Raw genomic sequence first — 24,820 nt, forward strand, 5'->3', positions numbered from 1 at the left:
CTAGAGCAACCACTCACTGGGAAAACAAGTATTGGTGCCAGAGCTTTCGGTGGGTTCCAAGCCTGCTTTTTTGGAGACAGGTACTTGAATGCTCCTGCTTTCCGCTCAGGGGTGGTTCTGGACCTACTCCACGAGTTTGGGGGGGGGGTGTGTCTAAGTGGGATCAGGTGACAGAGATTCACAGGTCACTGGACCAGAATGTACCCACTTTGCTGGGTCACTTTTCTCTTCCCTGGTAGCTGGATATTCTCAGCCACAGGTTACTTTCCCTTTCAACTTAATTTATTCGAGCTATTTTGAGAAAGTTGCTGGGAAGGGGAGGCCTTGTGAAATAGGAAAGCCGGTAAGGGGATAGGTGTCTGCTTTCTACCTCTAGGGGACACGCACAGGACTACGCTCCTCAAGCTTGCCCCCCATCTACTGGTCGGCTCCTTGCCCTGGACCCTTCTCTTCTCTTCCCTCTGCCCTGGCAATCCTGTTCCTTCTCAGCTAGCCAGCCCACTGGGGAGCAGTCAGATAAAATTATGGCTGAGGAAACTGTATACTGCTTGAGAAATGGAAATAACACACACTAAACCACTTTGGAAGACTTTACAATATCTCAGTGCTGAGACCTTCAGAGACGGAAGTGAGCACTGACTGCCTTTGCTGTACTCACAGTGGAGCGAACCACCCCACTCCCTCCTGAGAAAAGATGAATTTTACGTGCAGGTGGCCATGATTTGTACCACGTGACCTGATGCCCTGGCTATTGCTGACTGGACAAGGAAGGGCACCTGTGCCAAGGGCAGATGTATAGGCTCTGTCAGCCCAACAAGCTGGACTGGGGCTAGAGCTTTGTTTAATAGGGATGGTGACGACCAGTTGGACTAATTGCATTTTCTCTCTCTGGAGTTTCCACCTGAGACTTATTAGGGGAAGTTAGCTGGAACCAGAAGTGGAAAGATAAGCAGGGAAGCATGGGGGGACATGCGAGCTGACTGGAGAGGGCTCAGTGGACTCCTGGTGCTCAGAGGTGAGGCGGTGGGAGAGTGTTGAACCCTCATCAACCCTCTGGTTTCCACCCTGGGTGCCAGTCTCAGGATGCCCAGCCCAGGCCCCTGGATGTCTGTCTCCTGCATTTCCATATGGACTCTCAGAAGAAGCCCCCTTTACAAGACAACCTCAGTGCATCTCTGTTATTTACCACCCGCAGGATCTAATAAAGAATTCACCTGGCCTGGTTTACAGATGAGGGAGTGGAGGCGAGGAGACCATGGGTAGCTCCCCAGGTTACGGAATCAGAACTCGAGTCCACGAAGGAATCCAGGTTCCTTACCTGGAAAGCCTGCTCTCAGAGGGTGGGGTTTCAGGACAGGGGTGTTGGTGGGGAGTGGAGGGTCGGGGCGTGGGTGGGAGGAGTTGGTTTCCAGTTAGAGTGAAGAGCGGGAGAGATGTTGAGTTCCGTTGTTCAGACTTTGTGTCACATTGTTATAATTAAAAAGCAGTTTGTAAACAGTAACAGCTGAGTTCTAAATTGCCCCTGGGTCTGGCTCGTGCCCTCTCAGTGGCTGCTCCTCGGGAGGTTTCTGGGAGAAGATGCAGCAGCTCTGCTGCTCTTGTCCACCTCGCTTATCTCACCAACCTTCCCTAGGCCGTGTCCACAGGGAACATGGTTTAGGAATGAGTAGAAATCCACCCCCAAGGGCGGACTTACTCAGCTGTCCTTTGTTCTAAAGGCACCTCCAGGCAGGTTTGGGACTAATGTCTAAACTCCATGGAGACCTTGTTGTCCTTACCCTGACATTGAAGGGAAAGAGGGCTTACAGGGAGCTCTCTTTATCCCATGAGAAATGCCGGCAAGAAAGGTCGTATTTGGAGAGGCTGTGGACATAAGGAAAGAACCTTCAGGGCCAAGCTTTGTACTGGATGGAATAACTCTTGAAACAAGGTTTGTAGCTCACACCGTGCCTCTTACAGGCCCATGGATACAGTACGGATTGCAGCTGTGGGAGCTGGTGTGGTGGGGCTCTCCACCGCTGCGTGCATTTCCAAACTGGTCCCGCGATGCTCCGTTACAGTCATTTCAGACCAGTTCACTCCCGAGACCACGAGTGATGTGGCAGCCGGAATGCTTATTCCTCCTGTTTATGCAGGTGAGAAAGAGATTTTTGCTCCTCTGTCAGATATAACGGACGTTAGATAGAATGGTGTTGGTGGAATTCTGTTGACAAAGACAGCTGGATGTTCACGTAAGTGTAATGTGCACTTTTGACATCTTGTTGGTTCATCTGTTAGGAAAGGCTCAGTTATGCAGCAAGACAGAAAGAACCTTCAAATCTTAGCAGCTTAAAAAGCAAAGGTTTATTTCTTGCTCATACTGTATGTTGATTGAGCTTCAGCAAGGGTTCTGTTCATCACTCAGGGGTCTAAGCTGATGAAGCAGCCAGAGCCTTGTATGTGGTCAGTACCTGTAGCTGGGGGATTGAGAGCTCTGAGGGGTCTTACCTTAGCAATTAAAGGTTCATGGCCAGGAAGCAACATTCATCACTTCTGGTGACAGCTCATTGGCTAGTGCTAGTCACATGCTCCCACCCTTCAGAAGGAGGCCAGGAAGTGCAATTCTGTAAGGCTCCCAGAAGGTAGACAGCCAGAGTATTTGGTAAACAGCACCAATGGCTACCACAGTTGGTAACTGGTAACTCGAAGTCTTTCCACTGATACCAGTAGTGACCATCAAGTCAGAAAATACTTGTAATGGGACTAACATTATCCTCACTTCTAAGCCAGTTTAAAAACAATCAGTCAATATGTATTCAGGACTAAAAATGCATTGATTTTTAAAAATAATTAATTAATTTGTTTATTTATTTATTTTTGGCTGCACTGGGTCTTTGTTGCTGCGCGCGTGCTTTCTCCAGTTGCGACCAGTGGGGGCTACTCTTCGTTGCATTGTGCAGGCTTCTCACTGCGGTGGCTTCTCTTGTTACGGAGCACAGGCTTCAGGTGCCCAGGCTTCAGTAATTGTGGCACGTGGGCTCAGTAGTTGTGGGTCGAGGGCTCTAGAATGCAGGATCAGTAGTTGTGGCGCATGGGCTTAGTTGCTCCGTGGCATGTGGGATATTCCCAGACCAGGGCTTGAACCTGTGTCCCCTGCATTGGCAGGCGGATTCTTAACCACTGTACCACCAGGGAAGTCCCAATGCACTGATTTTTAAAAACACTTTCATGCATCCTTTCCATTCTGTATTCTTCATACGAAATGGGAAGAGGAGGAAATAGCATTAAATAGGAAACAAAATCACTTTGCAGCTAATGAGGTTTACACTCACTGTCTTCACTTCCTCATTTCCACTCTCCTTTCTCCCCTTTAATTTTAGTTTTTATTTTTGTATCAAAGTTATACATGGACATAGTTTAAGCAGGCAAATGATTATAAGTTATTACAAAAAACCAGCAATCTGGACTTTGAAAATTGCCCTGCCCATTTAATCTGGAAACTCATGTCTCCAGTTCAAGATACAATCTCTGAGTTACCCAACTGCCGATTCCTCCCTCCTGCCGTCTCTGCCTCTCTGTCTGGAATTGCTGTTTTGCTGGGCTTCCTGGACGAGTCCTCCCATTGGCTCAATTTTTTCCCCTTCCTATTTCTATCTTTTTCTCTTTCTATTTTACTTGCTGGGAGATTTTCTCAATTTTTTCTTTTTGCCTTGCTGTTGGATTTATTATTTCTACTGTAGCATTTTTAATATTCCAAAGATCTTTTTTATTCTCTGAATTTCCCTTTGTTATACTATTTGTGTTCTATGGTTGCAATATCTTATCTTTCTGAAGACACTAGTAATAGTTTTAAAAGTTTTTTCTCCCTGCATAGTTTCTGTTGTCTCCAAGTTGTGTTTTTTTAATTTGACGTGCTCATTTTTCATGTTACAGGTTCTCCTTGGCCATGTGGTCATCGTTATCTGTCTGTGGACCTTTTTTTTTTTTTTTTAACATCTTTATTGAAGTATAATTGCTTTACAGTGGTGTGTTAGTTTCTGCTTTATAACAAAGTGAATCAGTTATACATATACATATGTTCCCATACCTCTTCCCTCTTGCATCTCTCCCTCCCACCCTCCCTATCCCACCCCTCTAAGTGGTCACAAAGCACCGAGCTGATCTCCCTGTGCTATGCGGCTGCTTCCCACTAGCTATCTATTTTACATTTGGTAGTGCATATATGTCCATGACACTCTCTCACCCTGTCACATCTCACCCCTCCCCCTCCCCATATCCTCAAGTCCATTCTTTAGTAGGTCTGTGTCTTTATTCCCATCTTGCCACTAGGTTCTTCATGACCTTTTTTTTTTTTCCTTAGATTCCATATATATGTGTTAGCATACTGTATTTGTTTTTCTCTTTCTGACTTACTTCACTCTGTATGACAGACTCTAACTCCATCCACCTCATTAAAAATACCTCCATTTCATTTCTTTTTATGGCTGAGTAATATTCCATTGTATATATGTGCCAAATCTTCTTTATCCATTCATCCGATGATGGACACTTAGGTTGCTTCCATGTCCTGGCTATTGTAAATAGAGCTGCAATGAACGTTTTGGTACATGACTCTTTTTGAATTATGGTTTTCTCAGGGTATATGCCCAGTAGTGGGATTGTTGGGTCGTATGGTAGTTCTGTTTTTAGTTTTTTAAGGAACCTCCATACTGTTCTCCATAGTGGCTGTATCAATTTACATTCCCACCAACAGTGCAAGAGTGTTCCCTTTTCTCCACACCCTCTCCAGCATTTATTGTTTCTAGATTTTTTGATGATGGCCATTCTGACCGGTGTGAGATGATACCTCATTGTAGTTTTGATTTGCATTTCTCTCATGATTAAGGATGTTGAGCCTTCTTTCATGTGTCTGTTGGCCATCTGTATATCTTCTTTGGAGAAATGTCTATTTAGGTCTTCTGCCCATTTTTGGATTGGGTTGTTTGTTTTTTTGATATTGAGCTGCATGAGCTGCTTGTAAATCTTGGAGATTAATCCTTTGTCAGTTGCTTCATTTGCCAATATTTTCTCCCATTCTGAGGGTTGTCTTTTGGTCTTGTTTATGGTTTCCTTTGCTGTGCAAAAGCTTTGAAGTTTCATTAGGTCCCATTTGTTTATTTGTGTTTTTATTTCCATTTCTCTAGGAGCTGGGTCAAAAAGGATCTTGCTGCGATTTATGTCATAGAGTGTTCTGCCTATGTTTTCCTCTAAGAGTTTGATAGTGTCTGGCTTTACACTTAGGTCTTTAATCCATTTTGAGTTTATTTTTGTGTATGGTGTCAGGGAGTGTTCTAATTTCATACTTTTACATGTACCTGTCCAATTTTCCCAGCACCACTTATTGAAGAGGCTGTCTTTTCTCCACTGTATATGCTTGCCTCCTTTATCAAAGATAAGGTGACCATATGTGTGTGGGTTTATCTCTGGGCTTTCTATCCTGTTCCATTGATCTATATTTCTGTTTTTGTGCCAGTACCAAACTGTCTTGATTACTGTAGCTTTGTAATATAGTCTGAAGTCAGGGAGCCTGATTCCTCCAGCTCCATTTTTCGTTCTCAAGATTGCTTTGGCTATTCGGGGTCTTTTGTGTCTCCATACAAATTGTGAATTTTTTTGTTCTAGTTCTGTGAAAAATGCCAGTGGTAGTTTGATAGGGATTGCATTGAATCTGTAGATTGCTTTGGGTAGTAGAGTCATTTTCACAATGTTGATTCTTCCAATCCAAGAACATGGTATAGCTCTCCATCTATTTGTATCATCTTTAATTTCTTTCATCAGTGTCTTATAGTTTTCTGCATACAGGTCTTTTGTCTCCTTAGGTAGGTTTATTCCTAGATATTTTATTCTTTTTGTTGCAACGGTAAACGGGAGTGTTTTCTTAATTTCACTTTCAGATTTTTCATCATTAGTATATAGGAATGCAAGAGATTTCTGTGCATTAATTTTGTATCCTGCTACTTTACCAAATTCATTGATTAGCTCTAGGAGTTTTCTGGTGGCAGTTTTAGGATTCTCTATGTATAGTATCATATCATCTGCAAACAGTGACAGCTTTACTTCTTCTTTTCCGATTTGGATTCCTTTTATTTCTTTGTCTTCTCTGATTGCTGTGGCTAACACTTCCAAAACTATGTTGAATAATAGTGGTGAGAGTGGGCAACCTTGTCTTGTTCCTGATCTTAGTGGAAATGGTTTCAGTTGTTCACCACTGAGGACAATGTTGGCTGTGGGTTTGTCATATATGGCCTTTATTATGTTGAGGAAAGTTCCCTCTATGCCTACTTTCTGCAGGGCTTTTATCATAAATGGGTGTTGAATTTTGTCGAAAGCTTTCTCTGCATCTATTGAGATGATCATATGGTTTTTCTCCTTCAATTTGTTAATATGATGTATCACATTGATTGATTTGCTTATATTGAAGAATCCTTGCATTCCTGGAATAAACCCCGCTTGATCATGGTGTATAATCCTCTTTTTTTTTTTTTTAATATTTATTTATTTATTGGCTGTGTTGGGTCTTCGTCTCTGTGCGAGGGCTTTCTCCAGTTGTGGCAAGTGGGGGCCACTCTTCATCGCGGTGCGCGGGCCTCTCACTATCGCGGCCTCTCTTGTTGCGGAGCACAGGCTCCAGACGCGCAGGCTCAGCAATTGTGGCTCACGGGCCCAGCTGCTCCGCGGCATGTGGGATCCTCCCAGACCAGGGCCCGAACCCGTGTCCCCTGCATTGGCAGGCAGATTCTCAACCACTGCGCCACCAGGGAAGCCCCTATAATCCTTTTAATGTGCTGTTGGATTCTGTTTGCTAGTATTTTGTTGAGGATTTTTGCATCTATGTTCATCAATGATATTGGCCTGTAGTTTTCTTTCTTTGTGACATCTTTGTCTGGTTTTGGTATCAGGGTGATGGTGGCCTCGTAGAATGAGTTGGGGAGTGTTCCTCCCTCTGCAATATTTTGGAAGAGTTTGAGAAGGATAGGTGTCAGCTCTTCTCTAAATGTTTGATAGAATTCGCCAGTGAAGCCATCTGGTCCTGGGCTTTTGTTTGTTGGAAGATTTTTAATCACAGTTTCAATTTCAGTGCTTGTGATTGGTCTGTTCATATTTTCTATTTCTTCCTGGTTCAGTCTCGGTAGGTTGTGCTTTTCTAAGAATCTGTCCATTTCTTCCAAGTTGTCCATTTTATTGGCATAGAGTTGCTTGTAGTAATCTCTCATGATCCTTTGTATTTCTGCAGTGGCAGTGGTTACTTCTCCTTTTTCATTTCTAATTCTATTGATTTGAGTCTTCTCCCTTTTTCTCTTTTTTTTTTTTTTAAACATCTTTATTGAAGTATAATTGCCTTACAATAGTGTGTTAGCTTCTGCTTTATAACAAAGTGAATCAGTTATACATATACAATATGTTCCCATTTCTCTTCCCTCTTGCATCTCCCTCCCTCCCACCCTCCCCATCCCACCCCTCTAGGTGGTCACAAAGCACCGAGCTGATCTCCCTGTGCTATGCGGCTGCTTCCCACTAGTTATCTATTTTACATTTGGTAGTGTATATATGTCCATGACACTCTATTACCCTGTCACATCTCACCCCACCCCCTCCCCATATCCTCAAGTCCATTCTCTAGTAGGTCTGTGTCTTTATTCCCGTCTTGCCACTAGGTTCTTCATGGCCTTTTTTTTTTTTTTTTTTTCTTAGATTCCGTATATATGTGTTAGCATACTGTATTTGTTTTTCTCTTTCTGACTTACTTCACTCTGTATGACAGACTCTAACTCCATCCACCTCATTACAAATACCTCCATTTCATTTCTTTTTATGGCTGAGTAATATTCCATTGTATATATGTGCCACATTTTCTTTATCCATTCATCTGTCGATGGACATTTAGGTTGCTTCCATGTCCTGGCTATTGTAAATAGAGCTGCTATGAACATTTTGGTACATGACTCTTTTTGACCTATGGTTTTCTCAGGGTATATGCCCAGTAGCGGGATTGCTGGGTCGTATGGTAGTTCTATTTGTAGTTTTTTCAGGAACCTCCATACTGTTCTCCATAGTGGCTGTATCAATTTACATTCCCACCAACAGTGCAAGAGTGTTCCCTTTTCTCCACACCCTCTCCAGCATTTATTGTTTCTAGATTTTTTGATGATGGCCATTCTGACCGGTGTGAGATGATATCTCATTGTAGTTTTGATTTGCATTTCTCTAATGATTAATGATGTTGAGCATTCTTTCATGTGTCTGTAGGCCATCTGTATATCTTCTTTGGAGAAATGTCTATTTAGGTCTTCTGCCCATTTTTGGATTGGGTTGTTGGTTTTTTTGTTATTGAGCTGCATGAGCTGCTTGTAAATCTTGGAGATTAATCCTTTGTCAGTTGCTTCATTTGCAAATATTTTCTCCCATTCTGATGGTTGTCTTTTGGTCTTGTTTATGGTTTCCTTTGCTGTGCAAAAGCTTTTAAGTTTCATTAGGTCCCATTTGTTTATTTGTGTTCTTATTTCCATTTCTCTGGGAGCTGGGTCAAAAAGAATCTTGCTGTGATGTATGTCATAGAGTGTTCTGCCTATGTTTTCTTCTAAGAGTTTGATAGTGTCTGCCCTTACACTTAGGTCTTTAATCCATTTTGAGTTTATTTTTGTGCATGGTGTAAGGGAGTGTTCTAATTTCATACTTTTACATGTACCTGTCCAATTTTCCCAGCACCACTTATTGAAGAGGCTGTCTTTTCTCCACTGTATATTCTTGCCTCCTTTATCAAAGATAAGGTGACCATATGTGTGTGGGTTTATCTCTGGGCTTTCTATCCTGTTCCATTGATCTATATTTCTGTTTTTGTGCCAGTACCAAACTGTCTTGATTACTGAAGCTTTGTAATATAGTCTGAAGTCAGGAAGCCTGATTCCCCCAGCTCCATTTTTCGTTCTCAAGATAGCTTTGGCTATTCGGGGTCTTTTGTGTTTCCATACAAATTGTGAAATTTTTTGTTCTAGTTCTGTGAAAAATGCCAGTGGTAGTTTGATAGGGATTGCATTGAATCTCCCTTTTTCTCTTGATGAGTCTGGCTAATGGTTTATCAATTTTGTTTATCTTCTTGAAGAACCAGCTTTTAGTTTCATTGATTTTTGCTATTGTTTCCTTCATTTCTTTTTCATTTATTTCTGATCTGATCTTTATGATTTCTTTCCTTCTGCTAGCTTTGGGGTTTTTTGCTCTTCTTTCTCTAATTGCTTTAGGTGCAAGGTTAGGTTGTTTATTCGAGATGTTTCCTGTTTCTTGATGTAGGCTTGTATTGCTGTAAACTTCCCTCTTAGAACTGCTTTTGCTGCATCCCATAGGTTTTGGGTCGTTGTGTTTTCATTGTCATTTGTTTCTAGGTATTTTTTGATTTCCCCTTTGATTTCTTCAGTGATCACTTCGTTATTGAGTAGTGTATTGTGTAGCCTCCATGTGTTTGTATTTTTTATAGATCTTTTCCTGTAATTGATATCTAGTCTCATAGCATTGTGGTCGGAAAAGATACTTGATACGATTTCAATTTTCTTAAATTTACCAAGGCTTGATTTGTGACCCAAGATATGATCTATCCTGGAGAATGTTCCATGAGCACTTGAGAAAAATGTGTATTCTGTTGTTTTTTGGTGGAATGTCCTATAAATATCGATTAAGTCCATCTTGTTTAATGTATCATTTAAAGCTTGTGTTTCCTTATTTATTTTCATTTTGGATGATCTGTCCATTGGTGAAAGTGGGGTGTTAAAGTCCCCTACTATGATTGTGTTACTGTCTGTCTGTGGACCTTTAAGAGCAGGATCCTAAACAGCTGATGGGAGTTTCTGGGTCCTTGTGTAGGGCTTGTTGCCTTGAGGCTCACTGGAGTGAGATGGGAGCGCTGTTTGGTTGGAGAACCTCTGATGTCATTATATTTAAGTCTTTCTTCTTGGGCAAGTCATGTTCCCCAGAGAAGAGGCTTCCAGTCCCCTGGCTGGGGTGGGTGAAGGCCTGGCTGGCAGCATTCTAGAAGGAGGGGGAGAAGAGGTCTGGGGTCTTAGCATGTGGTTTGCACATGTTTCCTTAACGCTCTTGTTTTTACTAGGGTATCCCTGCCTTTGCCTGCACTTGGTGTTTTCTAGTCCAGAGACACCCCCTGCTTCACCTAACAGAGGAAAAACCCATTTTCTGCCAGGGTGGGGAGGGCAGTGGCCTCACTATTGCAGTCCAGGAACTTGGCTTTGTCAGCACCCGTGATGCTAGTGTACCTCTTGGGAGCTGCCTTGCCGGAAACAAGCACAGGAGCCTGGTGTTTTTGCAGAATGCTAGTTCACACTGGACACCTTTCTTGTGACCAGAGTCCTTGTGTCCATCTCCTAGGCATCCCCTTGTATGCATCAGGCCCAGGTGAATGGTGAGAAGGCTGCCTGATAGTCATGGAATCATATTCAAAAAAGGAGGCTCACCTGAGAGTTCATTCAGGCCACTGAGGCCCAGCTCACCCTTTGGCTGGGTGATTGGGGCCCCTGGATCAGGGTCTTTCTCTCTGGCGCTGCTAGATAGACTTTGGTTTTCTCTCTGGGCTTCTTTCAGACCAGCCCCAGTGATGAAAATCTTCTGTGCCCATAAATGTCCATACCATATGGGGACCATACTGTCCCATAGGTTTGTTGTGAGGATTAAATGAGTTAACACATGTAAAGCATTTAGAACAGTGCCTGGACATAGTAAGTGCTATGTCAGCACTTCCTATTGTTATTACCGCTACTCTGGCTACAGTTTTCTTTTACCAGCACTTGAACATGAATTAGGTCCCAGGCTTGCTTCACCCACTGTTGAACTGGAATTGTCTATTCTTTTGGGGTGACTTTTGCAGTGTGTGAATAGCAGTCACTATTTTGTTTTTTAAGGTTTGGAGTGGGAACGGGGGTGTGCATTTCAATACAGCCTCGTACACTGCCTTAGATTGTTGGGGTATGATCCATATGAGGTCTAATTTAGTTCTTTGCAGTTTATTATTTATTTCCTCCTTATTTGTAAACCAGTAGACCCAGTCTGCAATTTTGGGAGTGTTGAGTTCACATGGGCATATGTTTAAAGACAACAGCACAGATCCACTACTTAAGAAATATTTACTGGCTCCTGAACAAGTGAATTGCTTTAAAACCTGCTACTGAAATGCCCTCATTCACCTGGAAGTGGGATGCCTCCAGGGGTTTTTCATCTCTACCGTGAGCTCTAGGGACATCTCTCCAAGCAAAGCTGACCCAGTATCCTCTCTGCTCAGTTCCCCCATCTCCTCTGTGTCTCCCCCTATAGCAGCCCCTCAGGATTACTGTTCCCCAGTCCCTGGCCTGACCCTGGACTCTCTCTCATGACCTTCCCAGAGGGATCAGACGGCCAAATACTTCATCCACAGTTGGATATGTCAGTGCTTCTGTGCCATGCTTGCTCTCTGTGCCTACACTGGACACTATTATTTTGGGGCTTGAACGCTGACCCGTATTTTCTCCCTGGCAGGCCTGGAACCCTTCCAGAGCTGCGTCCAGGTCCAATCTCTTGTACACAGGCAGGGATGCCTGGGGGATAGGGGGCACTGGCCCACAGGACTCTGACAGAGAGGTGGTGCCTGGTGTGGTCCCTGCATACCCCTGGTGACCCCAGGAATGCTACTCCAAACTGGTCTATGATTCCATGGAATGGAGGGGGATGGAGGTAATGGCAGCCTTGAATGGGGCTGTAGGGAGCTCAGTTCCACAACGCAGGCCTTGTTTCCTTGTATCAGAAGGGTGAGCAACCTTGGCTTCCCACTGATGTTCAGTCTGTTCTTCGACCTGGTTGACCTGGGCCCCACAGATCTCCCCTTATCTCCTGCCATGTTTTCAGCCCTCAGGAAAGAGGCCCTGGGTTCTTTCTCCTATCATCTCGACTGTGTGGCCAGCTGGATGCCTCAGCCAGATCGGCTAACTTGGCTCAGATTGGTTATGGACCTTTCAAGAACCTCTGGAATATGCCTAGTGCCAAAGGCCAATAGGCCCTTTCCAGCTGGCTCATATGTTAGATTTTTCCCTCATTGGTTGATTTCCCCTCTGTTGATTAATAATTTTATGAACCGACCCTGACAGCAAGTGTCAGCATTCAAAACTCTGGTGGCTGACAGATCCTCCACCACAATGTGGTACTTTATCTAAATGTTCCTCCCTGCCTCTTTAGTTTTTCCCAGTTTGTAGGAAGGAGCTTCTCTGAAGATAGTCATTGTCATTATTTTCCTTTCTGTTCTGCTTTGCTTTTCTCCACCATCACAGACACACCCATTCACAAGCAGAAGCAGTGGTTTAAAGAGACATTTGATCACCTGTTTGCAATCGCCAATTCTGCAGAAGCTGAAGATGCTGGTGTTCTCCTGGTGTCTGGGTAAGAGAGGAAACCTGAAGTTATTTTAGAATTTAGAATGATCTTAACAGACTTTAGAGTTCAACAGAAAATATTACTGAGTACCTGCTATGAGCAGAGTGCCGAACTAGATGTAGGAGGATTTAGAAGAACATTTTAGGCTTTACTCCAAAGAACTCGAGAGAGACAAGTTATAGCATTAGACTTTTAAACAATAAACAACCATTATATTTTCTCATCACAAGTGCTATTTTGAGTTTCCTCAGGGAATATGCAGTGATTTACAAATATGTCTAAAAAAACACATAGCAGGTAAACACTGAGTTTGGGTTATATGGGGCTGATGGGGGCTGATGGAAAGCAAACAGGTGTGATTGATATGGGAATGGGTGCAGAGGCCCAAGGCACAGGCACATCTTTCTTATTTGGTGTCCGTGGAGAATGAAGTGTTCCAAAAAAGCAAATTTCATAGGTCACTAAAGTTACCTTTTAAAGTGCCATTTGGGAAAAAATATTTCTGAAATGGTTAGCAAGCTTCATTTGATTTTTCACATCCAATTTCAGAAGAAATGCAAAATTAAATAAAATAGTTTAAAATATTAAACATTTCTAACACAAACTGGCACTTAAAATATGACAATACCTTTCTATATCTTCTCAAACAGAAATCACTAACCATGCTATCACTTCGAATTTACACATACATTGTCTGTGTTATTCTATGTGATAACACAACTATGCCCTACAGCCTTCTGAAGAACAGAGGGATGTCTGCCTTTTACTAAGTTCTCAAAACCACTGCATCTTTTGTGCTGTTTAAAAAAAAAATTGTCCTGTCTCCTCTTTTGAGTTCAGGCTGTCTGCTGACATTTTCTGCTGGTGAACGTACCTGCATCAGGCAGATTTCTACCCTATTCCTCTTCTTGCTCTCCCTCACCGTCACAAACACCAAACGATATTGATATCACTAATTTCTCAAAGTCCCTACCCAAAGGAGCAACTTTACTTCTCTACCTTCTGAAGATGGATTGAAACTGTAACTGTCTCCAGAGCCAGTTGATAAGCCACATAGAAACATCGTTGTCATTGATTTATGGTCACACTTTGTTTTTGTCCAAACCCAACACGACCCAGTCTAATTCACAAACATCAGCTCTCAGTAATTTTTGGAAACAGCTGTGTCCAAGATTCAAATGTCCTTTCAAGAGCAAGACTTTGCCACTATTGAGGATATTAAAAGGAATGTACTCTAAGCCATTCTAAAAAAGAGTTACTTATTTTCCTCATATGAATGATTTTTATCTCACTTGCTTCCAAAAAGTATTTGAATCAGTCAAGTGAAGGTAAGGGCACAAATGTCCCATGCACCTTGGCATAAGTATAAACTTTATTCATCTATTTATTCCTTCAAAACAATTTACTCAGCATTCACCAGTATCAGGTACTCTTCTAGGAATTAGGGAAATAGAAATGAGCAACTTAGTACATATTGCTTGGCATATAGTAGATGCTCAATAAATATGTGTTGAGTGGCTTTTTAGGAAAGACAGACATGGTCCTGCCCTTATGTAGCTTATGTTCTGTAGGGAATGTTCTAAATCTAATGAGTTACATATGAGACATGAGTCACCAAGGGAAGAGTACAGGGTGCTATGGAAGCATTTATCTGGAGAATAAACTTGCTCTGGTAAGTTATGAGAAGCCACTCAGAAAAAAAGTGATATTTCAGTGGAGACCATCCACATGAGTATAGGTTAGTCTGCTGACCCTGTAGAGGTGAAGGGGACAGAGATAGGGTCCAGGGCAGAGGAGGCAGCATTCAGGTAGAAGCAATAGTACATGCATAGACCTGAATCTAGGGTGACTCTGGTGTGTTGGAGGGACTGAAAAACGTCTAGGGTAATGGAAAGCCATTGAGGGATTTACACAGTGAAGTAACTGATCATATTTGCATTTCAAAAACATTCTGTCTGCAGTGTGGAGAACAGATTTGTGGAAAGAGAGATGATGGTGGGATAGATTAGGTGTTGATAGTGGGCATAGAGAACAGATGGATTTGAGAAATGCTTATGAGGAGCTTAGATGGGACTTGATAATTGATGGCATGTAGGGAGTGAGAGAGGAGAGAAGGTCAAGGATGATTCTCTGGTTTCTGGAGTTAGCACCTGGGTGGATGGGGAAAGAGCAGCGGGCATGGGGTAAGTGTCTGAGACATGGGGGTAGACTTATCCGGTAGGGAGTAGGCAACATGGGTCTGGATCTGGTTTTGGAGCTCAGGAGAGAGAAGAGGGGTGAAGATGTAGTCTTCTGAGTGTTTGGCCTATAGTATGATGGTGAAGACAGGGAAGAGGGAGATCTAGCCCAGGGAGAGTGTGCAGAATGAGACAGCAAGAGGACCTGTGGTAGAGACCTGCAGCAAACAACATTTGTACCTTCCACAGGAACCGTATAGAATGAATTACTTAGAGATATAAATTCCAGTACGTTAATTACCATAGCATTAGCAACCATGTATAGCACTCAAATGATTTCCCTTGCTACTTTAGAGCAGCCATGCTTTACAACATTTATTCCTATTGATGTAAAGAGCCCGATACTTAAAAATCCAAACATATGCCTAGCAGCTTTTGGTAGCACAGTTATAGGCTTCTTGTTAACAACTAATATCTTTCTAGCCTCATCAGCCCCAGCCATGACTGAACGATAACAGGGCTTCTCCTGACAACTCCTGGCTTCTCTTATCAAGAACTTAACGTGATGATCTACAACTTAACTCATAATTCGCAGCCCTGTCTCCTGCACCACCACCGTTGCTTGTTCTAACTTAGATATTTTGTTCAGAATTGAGGCCAACCTTTAAACTTTTGATGGTTTGCTTACACTTTATGTAAAGCATTATGCAAAACAGAAAAATCTTTCCTCAAAAATGCATCATCATAAGTAAATAAAGAAAATCTGGGCAAGAGCTTTTTAGAAAAAGGGAGTTAAATTCAATCTTTAAAAGACACAACTTTTTAAATGTCTTATACCAAGGCCTCCCTCCCCCCTCCCCCCCGCCATGAACATTTTAAGTTTAGCTACTGAGTTATCTGAACCTGAGAGAATTGAAGAATAATGTCTTTCTCTGTATGGGTATAAGAAGAGTGTTTTTAAAATGCTTTAGAGAATGTAATATGGAGTTCACTAGAAATTTCATAGAACTTCAGGAAATTTTTCCACTTAATGTGTTTGAGTTGGCAGATATTTCGGAGCATTCCTACTGAGGAAGTGCCATTCTGGGCTGATGTGGTGCTGGGATTTCGAAAGATGACTGAGGATGAGCTGAAGAAATTCCCCCAACATGTGTTCGGTCAGGCTTTTACGACGCTCAAATGTGAAGGCCCTGCCTACCTCCCGTGGTTGGAGAAAAGGTCAGTTGAAGTGGCTCTTTGCTGCTTCCTTTGTCTGTCACACCCATAAATAACTTCATAGCTTCTCTGTGGTTCCTCAGAGCTCTTGTGCACTGTGTCTTGCTGTTCATTAAAGGCTAGGGCTTTGTACAACATTCTGAAGACACTGTGTCACAAGGAGTGAGTCACACCCAAGTTAGTAACACGTCCATCTTCTGCTTCACTGTGCACCTTGATGCACGATTTGGTCCCTCTCTCCCCACCAGTAAGACCCCCTCGTTGAAGCAGTATCTTACTTTGCTCATCCATAAAGTGAGATGTTTGGAGAATATGCTTCCAGCTGTAAAATGATATGATTTACTCTAGTTCTTTTGAGAACTAGGCTTATTATAAGTTATTTTTGAAATTTTTTCTCATTAGGGAAAAGAAAATAACCCCATTATTTTATTTTGTTATGAGCAAGAACTTTAAAAGTGAGGGCTTATCTAAATTAGGTAATTGCTTCCTTACCAAGTTCAGCCCCAAATTCCATGAACTTGCATTTTGTCTTGGTTTTCGGGACTTTCTGTTTCCAGTTGGTTAGGAAACACATCAAGGGTATTTTTATTTAAGACACATCAATAAATCTCTCTTTAGCTTCATCTTGAAATTGCAAGCATGTTGAGGGTTGTGAAACTTTGGCCCTTTCAATCCCCAAGTCTGTATATTTGGTAGATGAATAGGAACAATGCAAATTATTCTGTAAAAGTTGGAAAAGTGACTTCAGGTAAGCAGTGGCAGCAATGGCTTGGTCCCAGATGTAGGAGATAGGATAATTAACTGGAATAATTAATTAACTCCACAATTCTTTGTTGAATTTCTATGTATACCTAGCACTGTGCTAGAAGCTAGTCAAAAATGAAGGATAAAATATGATCAATTTTCTTAAGGAATTCATAGTCTATTGGGGGTGATGGTGTATATATCTGTGTGCACATTGATATACATGTTAATTAACAATAACAGTAACACATGTGATGAGGGTTAAATACAAATTTATGAAGGTGGATTGGGAGTGCAGAGGAAGGAGCCTAAGTCTGTTAGGCACATGCCGGGAGCACCATGATATATTTTTGTAGCTTTATAAGTGCTCTTTTCACTTTTATCTCTTAGCAATTTATATGGGACTTTCTTCTTCTTAAAGTTCCAGTTTCATAAAACCTACACTTTTGTGCCTTGTCGCTGGCCCATAAACCCCTGTTTGTATGCTAAATTTAAACCACTGTATATCAGCTGATAAATGAACATTTGAGCCATCGTGTGATGGCATTACCCATCCGCCAGCATTCCAATTTCAGGGCATCACCATCTTTTCTGAGTGGCAAGGTTGTGTGGTGTTGCATTTTTGTCTTTATATTATAAAAATGCCTGGAAAAAGAACATGGGAATTGCTAATGCTATTGATACGTAGTTGAGGTATCATATATCTTAATAAAATTCAGATAAGGGGAAATTATTAGGCAAGCCATAAGTGGCAGAGCTTTGCTGTAAATATATGCATATTTATTTTGGGCCACCCTCAGCCAGTTTCACACGAGAACATATATTACCTGAACAATTTGTTCAAGTATCACCTTCTAGAAAACAGGCCCCTTATTTCCATAATAACCTTATATTCGAGCCTAATCTCTAACTGTGGGATGAAGGCCTGGGAAAAATCTTGATACCCTCTCATTAGTTGGAAGCCTGCTGTCAGCGTTTTACTTTACTTAAAATAACCCTGAGCGAGTGGTGCTTTGTGCCAGTGGGAGCCACCTCCTGACTGCAACACCATCGGGTCTGATGACCAGCCAGCTGGAGTCGTGCCTTGGAGCATGCTGCTTCCTGTCTGTTTTTAGGTGACAGAGTCAAGGAGAAGAGGTCTGAGGGGCTGCTCTTGTCCCCATAGAGTCCTGGGGAGGACTTTTTAGGTCCATTTGTTTGATATACATGTCCACCATGACAGTGGGTGGGGACACGGGTGCCTCAGACAGACAGTACACACACTACACACAGTCTGTTGCAGGGAAGCCACGAGGAGACCCTCGTCCTAGCTGTCCCACCCCCGCCCCGCCTCCTGCTTTGGTACTCCCTAGGTCCCTGATACTTCATGCTTCCTCTTAACCCCCCAATGAGGGGCCTCCTCTCTGTAAGATTAGTCATCCCCCCTTCCCTCAGGCCCTGGCATCTGACCAGAAGGCCAATGTGGAGGAGGAAGAGAGTCACCCGTTCCCTTTACTCCTGAGTAAGGCTTTGTAGGGCTAGGACTCCTTTAAGCCCAAGGCAACCCTCTCAGGGCAAGGACTTCAGGCCAGGTGGGAGGCCAGGCAGCATGGTGGTGAGAGCGTGGGACCCCCTGGGGCTCCCTCTGTAGGCTGCCACCCACTTTCCACCACGGGATGACCCAGCTGGGGAGCCGTACAATCCCTGCTTGTTCCTCACACCCAGGGTCTGTTATGTTGCCTCCTACGCCCCTTCTACACAATGGGAGTGTTCAGCCTGCAGCGTTCTGACTCAAAAACAGGCATTTCACTCAGCAAGCCACACAACAATGCCTTCAATTTAAGCTCTGTCCTTCTGAAATAATATTAATTTCCAGGAAAGAAAAAAAAAGTTTTTAACCACAAATTAGATCATTAGCATTTTTCAAAGAACAGAAGGAATCATCCCCTTCTCAAAAAAAAAAAAAAAAAAAAAGTATATCCAATAATACCCAGAACAGACAAATAAACAAAAACCCCTGAGGGTTAATCAGCCATGCAGATCATGTTTTATATCTTTGGCCAGTGGAGTTATATTCTGCTGCTTTGTACTTGCCCTTCCAGGAAATGAATCACAGAGGCAATAAGTCAACTGAGCCCGTCTCTTCACCAGGCATCCTACCTAAATAAATCATCCCGGCTGGAGCAGGATGGTCCTGCCTTGGGAGACATTCAGAGAGCGGGGTGCCCCGTTTCGGTGCTGGGGGCCCTGTAACGTTGGTGCATTGCCTTCTTTCCAGCAGGCCACGCCTTATTCTGTGGCCCTGATAAGGGCCCTGCACTGAGCACAGCACTAACCACACTGAGCTTCTCTCCCTGCACTTTCCTTCCCACTCATCTAATGAGTCCTCTCTGTTACTTTCCCTGCAGAGTCCCAGACTCTTGTCTCCTATAGCTTCTGTTCTCCTACTTGGCCTGACTCACAGCAGTGCCTATGCCACTCCCTCGGCAGTTGGACAGAAATATGGATTGTACATCAGGCATGTGACAGGTCATCCCTGCCTAACGAATGTCCAACTTGCAAAGGTCCCTTCCTGTGCACAGCAGACCCCTGCTCCCCCATGCCCAACACACCCTGTGCCCGCCAGAGCACAGCCTTCCTTTTCCAGGCCCCTAGAGAGTTCCTCCTACTCGCAGCATTGGCCCCTGGCCCTTAACCAGAGGAGCCATGGGCAAGAGTTGGCCTTAGACACAGGTCTAATATGAACGCCCCACTTTCTCCCTGGTTATGCAAGGATGAGGCAGGAGGGCATCAGCCAGGAAAGTGGAAAATGATGGTGTTTGTTTATTTTTTTATAAATTTATTTATTTATTTATTTTTGGTTGTGTTGGGTCTTCGTTGCTGCGCCTGGGCTTCCTCTAGTTGCGGCGAGCGGGGGCTACTCTTCGTTGTGGTGCACGGGCTTCTCATTGCGGTGGCTTCTCTTGCTGCGGAACACGGGCTCTAGACGCACAGGCTTCAGTAGCTGTGGCACGCAGGCTCAGTAGTTGTGGCTAGCGGGCTCTAGAGTGCAGGCTCAGTAGTTGTGGTGCATGGGCTTAGCTGCTCCGCGGCATGTGGGATCTTCCTGGACCAGGGCTTGAACCCGTGTTCCCTGCATTGGCAGGCGGATTCTTCACCACTGAGCTACCAGGGAAGTCCTATTTTTTCTGATGATGGCAAGAAGGTTAGTAGGGAATAGATGGAGGCTGGCTGTGATGCAGTGGCCTTGGGGGCTTCCACTGGGGCTCCAATTGCTGCCCTAAGACAGTGGAAGAGGGGAGCCCCACCTGCCGGACTGACTAAGGGCGCACGGCTGCTCCCCTGCGGACCACTCTGCCCATAGAAACCCAGGCCTCATCCACTCCTCCTCCCCAAAGGGAACAGAAGCTGCTCCGTGCCTGGACGGGCCTTAGACCGATTAATAAAAGTTCATGCAGTGGACAAGGCAGAGATGGATCTTCTGAGAAGTGGGAAGTAGAATGCAGTTTATTTTATTAGAACATGCATTGCAGCAGAATGAGTGAGCAATATGGTCATCAGATGAGGTTAAAATTATCAGGGTAAAATCATATGGCAAGAGAGACAGAGAGAGAGACAGAGAGAGAGAGAGATTTAGTTGCTTTGTAAGCCTAAAATGCATTTTAAAAGTTCTAACTATGATAAGATATTTTAAGTATAGCTACATTAAGTGTCACTAGGAATAAACAGTGGATTTTCCCGCTGAATCTATATGCATAGCATTATTTGCCAACTGAGATTTTCAGTTAGTTTTCTTTTTTTTCTCCTTTTCTTCAGACAAATGGACTAAAAATTGTTAATTTTCCGATTGCTGTTAATAAAGTACCCTGCTTCAGGTTTGAAGCAAGGATGCCAATGTGGTGCCACTCTCTATCTTTTAGGGTTCTCTAGAGAAACAGAACCAATAGAAAATATATATATACATATATATAAAGAGATTTAATATAAGGAATTGGTTCACACAATTATGGAGGCTGGCACGTCCTAGGATCTGCAGGGTGAGCTGGCAAGCTGGAGACCTAGGAGACCCAAGGCTGTAATTCCAGTCTGAAGGCTGGCAAACTTCAGACCCAGGAAGAGCCAATGTTTTAGTCTGAGTCTGAAGACAGGAAAAAGCTGATATCCCAGTTTGAAGGCAGTCTGGCAGGAGGAAGGTCAGCCTTTTTGTTCTATTCAGGCCTTCAGCCAGTTGGATGAGACCCACGTGAAGGAGGGCAATCTAGTTTACTCAGTCTACCAATTTAAGTGTTCATTGCATCCAAAAATACCCTAACAGAAACATCCAGAAGAATGTCTGGCTAAATATCTGGGTACCCCATGGCCCAGTCAAGCCAAAACATAGAGTTAATCATCATATACCCAAACCAGGATTTCATATTGTCTTCAGTAGTGGCCAACACTCATGTCAAGTCCACTAGGTATTGGGCATTGAGCTGGGTCATAGGTGTAGTGAGAAGCATAAGACAGTCTCTCCCCTTGAGAAATTTATACTTTATTGATAGCAGTCCCCTAGAATTTGTTGTGCTCACGTCTTGTGAAGCACTGTCATGCCCATTATTTCACTTGAACTTGAACTTCACAGCCATCTCTGAAGCAGGCAAGGGAGGTGTCATCCCCATAACACAGATGAGGAAACTGAGGGTCGGAGACGAGAGGTGAGTTGGCCAAGACCTCAAAGCTAAGCTAATGTGAGGCAACTGGGACCTAAACCCATGCTTTCCAATTCTACATCACCTCTCATTTGGAACTTACTTCATTCTGCCAAGTATTTACACTCTGTCTCCCAACTCCTTTGTCAATCTTGAGGAAGGGCACTTTACCTTTAAGCAGTACCTTGCACACAGGCATTCAACCTGCATCCTGGTGTAGAGAGCTGCCAATAGTCTTTTTCTCATATTACGTCTCCTATATTCTACAAGTGACCTATGAATAAGATGATAGGACCTGGAGTTATTGTTTAATAGGTACATAGTTTCATTTTGCAAGACAAAAAAGTTCTGGAGTTGGAATGATGATGGTGGTTGCACAACAGTGTGAATGTATTAAACTTAATGCCATTGAACCGTACACTTAAAAATGGTCAAAATGGTGAATTTTGTGTTATGCGTATTTTACTACTATTAAAAAATAAGATTACAGAACTTGGATAAACCATTTCTTTTCATTCTTGATGTACTGGGTCCAAAAAATCATTAGCAACCACAACTGTTATTTAGTCCATCAGCTGCAAATATTTTGTGTTCCTCTTATGCTAGCATCCCTGTGGTAGACATAAGGAGGAGTGCATGTGAGCCCTGTCCCAACCATCTGGTTAGGGAGAACAGAGTAATACACAGGAACATGCAAGAGTTAATTAACAATATGAGACAGAACGTCCAAGGCAGTAAATTTAAGTGCTAAATAAACGGCATGAACAAAAAGTGCTTGGGGTTTTTAAAATACCAGGTTAACCTGGTATTTATTTAGCATCTAGAATGATATAGGAACTCCATTAAACATAAAAAGGATGAAGCATGTAGTTTGCTTTGAGTTTTTGAAATAGCTATTTATTTAGTTAGGTTCACCTTTAGGAATCCCTGGTTTCCAAGGATGTGAGGCAGTCAGCTAGAATTTGGCCTGCTTGGGCCCTGGAACCTCTGGAGGTATTTGCTCATTCGACGGTCTCCTCAGTTTTGTTCCCGAGTTCCTGTCCATCACTTCTGTAAGGGGTTGAGCAGGAAACTGCTATGGCTCACTTCACGGTCTCTCGTTCTCCCCAGGCTAAAAGGAAGCGGGGGCCTGATACTCACCCGACGAGTAGAAGACCTGTGGGAGCTTCACCCGTCCTTCGACATTGTGGTCAACTGTTCAGGCCTTGGAAGCAGGCAGCTTGCAGGAGACCCGAAGATTTTCCCAGTGAGGGGTCAAGTGCTCAAAGTGCAGGCTCCCTGGGTGAAGCATTTTATCCGAGATGGGAGTGGGCTGACATACATTTACCCTGGTATATCCAACGTAACCCTGGGTGGAACTAGGCAAAAAGGAGACTGGAATCTGTCCCCAGATGCAGAAATTAGCAAAGGGATTCTTTCTCGATGCTGTGCCCTCGAGCCCTCTCTCCATGGAGCCTGTGACATAAGGGAGAAGGTGGGCTTGAGGCCCACCAGGCCAGGTGTGCGGCTGGAGAAAGAGCTCTTAGCCCAGGGCAGCCGGAGGCTGCCTGTGGTCCATCACTACGGCCACGGTAGTGGGGGCATAGCCATGCACTGGGGCACTGCCCTGGAGGCCGCCAGGCTGGTGAGCGAGTGTGCCCAAGCCCTCAGGACCCCTGCTCCCAAATCAAAGCTGTAGGCATGAAATGACAGCAAATGGCCCCAGAAACTATTAATCAAAATATAATTTAAGTACCAGAAGAGATTCAAATAACTTTTCCATTGAATGAAAGTTTAATTGGACATGGCTTTGCTTTCAAAATTAGAAATGATGCAGTATGTATCAGTCGACTTAAGATTAATGACATAGGGCATAAAGCTCTATTTTTGTTAAAAAATACTTGCTATAAAGTAAGATTTCTTTAAGATCTTGTGTCCAAGGATCTATGCCAATTCACATGGTTGCAGGGATTTTTTTTGGCTCATAAATCCACAGGAGGAGATAATGTATGGAAAACACTTAACTCACTGTCGGTTGCAGAGCTGCCCATGATGCTCATAGGTTGCAGTCAAGTGAACACTATAATCCTTTAAAATTACACAGTGATATACAATTCAGGCTTGTTCCATGTAGTGGAAGACAAAGCATGATTCCTGCTAGTGCTAGCGGCAACCTCTACTTCCTCTCAGCTGGTACTGATGGTAGAAGATAGGGATGATGTTGCCTATAGATGTGGCATCAACTCAATAGCGGTCTGGGGTCAATCACCTAAGGGGTGTACTTTCCACTACCACAAATGATTGAGAGCTGGTTTGTTGGATGGTTGACTTTGCCTAAGCATTTTTGAAGATTGAATAGTATGTGCAGCCAAAGGGCTAATTTGCTAATTAAAATGGAACAATCACTCTGAATAAAATATAAACAAAGAGTTTTCTGCAAGTTGTTAAAAGGTACTGGGGAGGAGTGGAAATGTATCTCATGATAAAATGAGTTTGGGAATTGCTGAATTAATTAATCTGGATTCTTGACTTGGTCTTTAATCTGTTCATGTGTATTGTGAATACTTAAGAGGGTTTTTGGCTGAGTGAATGGTAAAGGAGATGCTATTCATTGAGGTAAGGAAGCTTGGGAGAAATATATGTAATTATTTTTTTATGAGAATAGTCTGTTTTATTTGACATTTTCTAACACTGGAGAATTTCTAAGTTTGAATATTTCTAATTTAAATATAGGCCTAAATAGTAGGCCTTAATAAGATGTAATGTGTATGGTGTTTATGTTATAGTTATCGGGACTTCCCTGGTGGTTCAGTGGTTAAGACTGCACGCTTCCACTGCAGGGGGTACAGGTTTGATCCCTGGTTGGGGAACTAAGATCCCGCATGCCTTGTGGTGTGGCCAAAAAAAAAAAAAAAAAAAGTTACAGCTATCATTGAAAAGGTGAATGAAAATATATACATGAGGGTCAAAAAAAAGAAATATGTATAATTCTAATTTTAATTTTTTGGGGCTATGGCTTATGTTTAGTGATAATAAGTTCTATTTTAGACATCCTGGGGGGAGATGTGGAACTGGCAAAGAGGATGGGAAAGAGAAAGCCCCCAGCACATCTCCATTCTTGCTGTTTTGTTCGTTGAGCTTTTGCATATGATTTTTTTTTTAACATCTTCATTGGAGTATAATTGCTTTACAATGGTGTGTTAGTTTCTGCTTTATAACAAAGTGAATCAGCTATACATATACATGTGTCCCCATATCTCTTCCCTCTTGCGTCTCCCTCCCACTGTCCCTATTGCATATGATTTTGTTTGCAGAGAATGTTGTGCTGGAAGAGAGAAAGATGGAAAGAGCGAGCGTGCATGCCAGTGTACTAAAGGATCTTAATCATCCCTTACAGTATTAAAGTTCCCAAGTTAAATCGTGTGGATTCTTTTCTGTGGATTTCCACCAGGGGGTGGTGTTGTATCAAATTCAGATAAATTGGTACATTGGAAAATTTAGAAAGGGCTAGAAAAAAAAATTGGATACCAGGTGTGTGGAGTATGTGGGTGATTCTTTTGAGGTTTTGGAGTTTATATTCCCCAAATGCAATTGTTTTGAATTCTGTTTAAAGTATTTGAG

The 24,820-nt window shown here is 43.0% G+C and overlaps 1 protein-coding gene across 1 annotated transcript; it reads left to right on the plus strand.

Annotated features, from left to right (window-relative positions):
• DDO (D-aspartate oxidase) lies at positions 1 to 24,606 on the plus strand. Its single transcript, XM_068551495.1, has 5 exons — positions 1 to 80; positions 1,960 to 2,135; positions 12,315 to 12,423; positions 15,636 to 15,812; positions 22,331 to 24,606. The coding sequence occupies exons 2-5, from the start codon at positions 1,964 to 1,966 to the stop codon at positions 22,896 to 22,898; spliced, it is 1,026 nt and encodes a 341-aa protein (XP_068407596.1). The 5' UTR covers positions 1 to 80; positions 1,960 to 1,963; the 3' UTR covers positions 22,899 to 24,606.
• The last annotated feature ends 214 nt before the right edge of the window (positions 24,607 to 24,820 follow it).

This window comes from Eschrichtius robustus, chromosome 9 (assembly GCF_028021215.1).
Source record: "Eschrichtius robustus isolate mEscRob2 chromosome 9, mEscRob2.pri, whole genome shotgun sequence".
Classification (NCBI taxonomy): domain Eukaryota; kingdom Metazoa; phylum Chordata; class Mammalia; order Artiodactyla; family Eschrichtiidae; genus Eschrichtius; species Eschrichtius robustus.